We start from the raw sequence: 4,790 nt of genomic DNA on the forward strand, positions 1-4,790 counted from the left end.
CAACTCGCAAGTTTGAAAAGAAAAAGAACCAGTCCATGTATTGCATACAATTACAAATGATACATTATTGATATGGACAAAATTAATTATGCCCCAAGCTGAAAGAATGTCAGAATTAGGTGAATTCTTATAGATAGATGCAATGTACATTAACCTCTAAAATGCATTTTTATTTTTATTTTTCTGCTTTCTCATGACATTAGTTAGATCAATATATAATGATTAAAAATACATAAATTAAATTATAATTTGGACCAATAAAATGTTGAACACGGCACCATCATTTGATTGAACAAACTGGATAATTTATTAATTGTATGTGTATGTGTGTAAACCCCAGGAATATGCAAAAATCTTGCAAACGTAGATTTTTTTAGCTTTCTTAAAAATATATATATAACTCCATGTTTAATAATGAATCATCAAAAACATCAGAAGTAATAATTTTGAATTTTTGATATCTTTAGGTCCGGTTTAGAATTACATAAATAAGAGTTAAAATATATTTTTTTGTAGAAAGAGTTAAAAATAATTATACAAAGAATGGGAAGAGAAGCGGGAGGAGGGTGACGTACGCAAATGGGGACATGGAGAATGCCACGCGCAATTGAGAGGTCCACACTCTCTACTCCTTTTATATTTCACCAAATCATCAATCTCTCACTCCCACTCTTACTCTTTCTCTCACTTCATATTCCCCTAAGTTTATAACCAAACCATTCATCTCTCTCTCGGTGATCATCATCTTCTGCACATCCATTTTTGTCTGATCTCCTTCTTCTTCCTCGATCTCCCTGTTTTCTTTTCTTACAGTCGACTAAATTGGATACACACATATGTTTATATATGTGTGTGTACTATTCCACAAGTCAAAGAAAAGGTAAAGCTGATTTACAAGGGATCTCAAGATCAAAAGAGTTAATTCCGTCGTCTCAACTTACACACATGTGCGTGTTTTATTTTGTTCACTAAAACATTGATCTCATTGCACCCCTTTTCCATATATTATTTAGTCCTTTCACTTGACGTGTTGCCCAATTATGCATATGTAATCTGTTGATCTTTTTGTTGGAAAATGTTTTCTTCTAAAACTTCAGGTATTTTTATTTATCATCTCTTAAGTAAGTTTTGGTAATTATTTGTCTATCCGCAACACCCGTAATAATATTATTTTACTTTTTTTAATGGAAACTCTTTTGATCATTTGTATCTGAATATGATTTGTGTTTGTATATGCAATATCTGTGTGTGTAATAGTTCTATATAATACAGTCTTGCGTACTTAAAGCTTTCCGAAATGAAGATAAAACAGACACATGCAGACTTTGAAACCTTTTAACAGTTTTTGCTCAGACGAGGATTTTTTTGTTATCAATTTGGAAAAAGCTACTTTTGTTTGTATTACACAAGACCGAATATAATATGTATAATATATGTAGTTGGATAGGTTGGATTGTTCAAAATTTAACATTCATCAATGTTTTAGCACATATGAAATAATGTTCAGAAAGATAAAACAGTCCGTTTTCCGATAACACATATGATCATCGCCATCATTTATTCACAAACCACGTTGCAACAGGAAAGCTTGTCCGTTCTCTTTCAACCTCACATAAGCTCTTATGCATGTCATCTTTACCATATCTTCTCAACCTTTAAAACCTGACTTTCATGTTTCTATGCCACCTTCTGATCACTTTTTAAGATACGTAAAAATAATAACTATGTACCTTTCTTAGTAAATGTGATTTTTTTATCTGTGGAAAATAGTAATGAAGTTGAAACTAACTATTAGGTGAAATTATTACACTTTTTAACAAGAACAATTTATTTTCAACTTCCATTCTTGACAGCAGCATGCATACACATCATTAATATAGTGATCATTTTGGTAACGAACCATGTCATGCAGAAATAATGGAATCAGTGGATCAGTCATGTAGTGTTCCTCCAGGATTCAGGTTCCATCCAACAGACGAAGAGCTCGTTGGTTACTATTTGAGGAAGAAAGTGGCATCACAAAAGATCGATCTTGATGTCATTAGAGATATTGATCTCTACAGAATCGAACCATGGGATTTACAAGGTTAGACACTTAGATATTTCAGGGTTTATTTTCTTAATATGACAATGTCAATGCCAAGATCTGACGAACATTTGTTTTATATATGATAGAAAGATGTCGAATCGGATACGAGGAAAGAAACGAATGGTATTTCTTCAGCCACAAAGATAAGAAATATCCAACAGGAACAAGGACAAACAGAGCGACCATGGTTGGTTTTTGGAAGGCCACAGGTCGGGACAAGGCTGTCTATGACAAGTCAAAACTGATGGGTATGAGGAAAACACTTGTATTCTACAAAGGAAGAGCCCCTAATGGCCAAAAAACTGATTGGATCATGCATGAATACCGGCTAGAGTCTGATGAGAATGCGCCTCCTCAGGTATTCTATATTTTACTTGATTATATTTTCGAAGTAGATAGGATTATTTTGTTATACGTACGACATATCAATTTAGCGTTTCCAGTTTTTAGGAGACATTACATGGAACTTGTTGGGTTTTTCATGGGGCTTGTAAAGCATTTTGGGGGGTCTCAGTCTCATAAGCTCTTTTATGAGACACACTTAAACCTTTTAGGTAAAAGTCGAGCATTTAATTAAGATATATGTCAAATGTTCCACCTTTTATCACAAAGCAAAAAGTAAAAAGACTGTACTAAAACTTCAGTTCCATATATGTAGACCAAAGATCATTCCTATATATATATATATATATCACTGTTTATGTGAATAATATTTATTTATAAGTGTGCTTAAAGTCTTGAAAGTCTAAAATGATTAAAAGGATTTTCATGCTTAGGAGGCTCTCTTCCAATTCTTGACACTGTAATACTAGTAGTTAAGTTATATTGTTAAATTTAAATTATTTATAAAAAATGTTTTGCTAATAAAAGCATATATCTAATTCATTCAGTAATTTTATTATAGCTTACTAATGAGTATGTACCTATATATGCTGGTAATGGTAGCTTTCTTCCTTGTGTTCTCAAACTTTAAACGCATGCTTTTTATTGTGTCTCACTACACATATAAGCATGATAATTATTCTTTTTGTTTGGTATTGCTAAAGGTTAGGCTTATTTACACCAATATGATAATTAAACCATTCCTTATGATAATTGTGTACGTATTGTAGGAAGAAGGATGGGTGGTTTGTAGAGCTTTCAAGAAAAAACCAACGACCGGTCAAGCCAAGAACACGGAAACTTGGAGATCAGGTTACTTTTACGACCAATTACCGAGCGGAACTGGCTCGGGTATGGAGCCTCTCAATTACGTACCTAAGCGGAAACAAAACATTTTTTCACAAGATTTTATGTTCAAGCAAGAATTAGAAGGGTCAAATATCGGTTTAAACTTCATCCACTGCGACCAATTCATTCAACTTCCGCAGCTAGAAAGCCCTTCACTTCCTCTTATGCAGAGGCCAGTGAGCTCAACGTCAATAACATCACTGGAGAAAAATCATAATAAATTCAAAAGACCACTAACAGAAGATGATGAGAAGTTCAACGAGCTAATAAGTAGCAAAAGGAAAGATAAGAAGAAGAAATCATCAGTGATGACAACGGATTGGAGAGCACTTGATAAATTTGTTGCTTCTCAACTTATGAGCCAAGAAGATGGATTTTCAGATTTTGGTGTTCATCAAGAAGACGACAACAACAAAACTGGTCAACGCAATAACGAAGAAAGCAGTAACAATGGTATAGATATGCCTACATCGTCGTTATTGAGTGATGGAGAAGAAGAGAACAGGTTCATCAGCGGGCTCTTGTGTACGAATTTGGACTATGACTTAATATAGGGATTTTTGCATGTTTGATAAAAGATAATGATATAGTATGGTGTAACGTTTTTCTATATAGGTAGAATAAATTGATATAATATAACATTTATAAAAATTTGTAAAATATTTATTTTTATTTTTCTAATTATATGGATATTATATATACTTTTCGTGAAAATAACTGGGTGTGAAAGAGTAATCATTATGATTTTGTGTCTTTGATAAAAAAAAAGATGATTTTGTGTCTTACGTTGCTATAACTAGGTTATTAGGGTTTTGATTATGATTTGACTACCAAACTAAAAGAACACCGCAGAAAAATTTTAGTGTAGTATCCCGATGGGCTTATTTAAGTTATTGTATTTTTCTTTTGGTATAATAATACAAAAAAAAAAGATTTCAATTAAGATAGACATGTTTTGTTAATTTTGATATGGGTTCGGCGTCTCACTTAAATATTGGTCCTTCCTCTCTTCTCTTCACTATTCTCAGAGTATGGTTCAGTTTCTTTCTTGATATGGTCCTCTTTTGTTGGCTTGTTGATCACAACTTTGTAATCAATTTATTTTTAAAGGAAAACTTAACCAATATTCTAGATAATTTCAAAATCACAGTATAAATAATATATATTATTTTTCAATAAGATATTAATGTTAGTATATTGGTATATGTAATTAGTTAAATGTACATATTAACTCGTAGCTACAATCTTGAAGGTTTTCTTAATATAGATCCTTGATTAATCAAATATTGAGGTTTACAAAACTATTTACAAGTGTACAAAGAGAATCTCATATCTAACAGTATGTAAGTTCAACTAATTACATAGATACATGTTGAAAAAACACGTTAACAGATCAATATAATAACATCAAATTTCATAGAATTGGTTTTTGAGAGGGCTTGTTAGAGAGATAAAATAATTAATTAATGAT

General features: G+C 31.9%; 1 protein-coding gene across 2 annotated transcripts; it reads left to right on the plus strand.

Moving 5' to 3' along the window:
- The first annotated feature begins 682 nt into the window (after positions 1 to 682).
- On the plus strand, positions 683 to 3,981 carry LOC108853695 (NAC domain-containing protein 76). 2 transcript variants are annotated; one of them, XM_018627113.2, is made up of 4 exons: positions 683 to 947; positions 1,913 to 2,086; positions 2,176 to 2,447; positions 3,202 to 3,981. In XM_018627113.2, the coding sequence occupies exons 2-4, from the start codon at positions 1,918 to 1,920 to the stop codon at positions 3,871 to 3,873; spliced, it is 1,113 nt and encodes a 370-aa protein (XP_018482615.1). In that variant the 5' UTR covers positions 683 to 947; positions 1,913 to 1,917; the 3' UTR covers positions 3,874 to 3,981. The 2 variants fall into 2 exon arrangements, with proteins under 2 accessions (XP_018482615.1, XP_018482614.1); XM_018627112.2 differs by having other exon boundaries at positions 683 to 880.
- The last annotated feature ends 809 nt before the right edge of the window (positions 3,982 to 4,790 follow it).

Source organism: Raphanus sativus, chromosome 4, assembly GCF_000801105.2.
Source record: "Raphanus sativus cultivar WK10039 chromosome 4, ASM80110v3, whole genome shotgun sequence".
NCBI lineage: Eukaryota > Viridiplantae > Streptophyta > Magnoliopsida > Brassicales > Brassicaceae > Raphanus > Raphanus sativus.

Excerpts from the sequence above, each read along its gene's own strand:
- LOC108853695 (XM_018627112.2), top strand. The coding sequence starts at position 847 with ATGTGTGTGTACTATTCCACAAGTCAAAGAAAAG. Across the intron at positions 881-1,912 it reads TTCCACAAGTCAAAGAAAAG|AAATAATGGAATCAGTGGAT; the intron begins GTAAAGCTGATT and ends CATGTCATGCAG. Across the intron at positions 2,448-3,201 it reads ATGAGAATGCGCCTCCTCAG|GAAGAAGGATGGGTGGTTTG; the intron begins GTATTCTATATT and ends TACGTATTGTAG.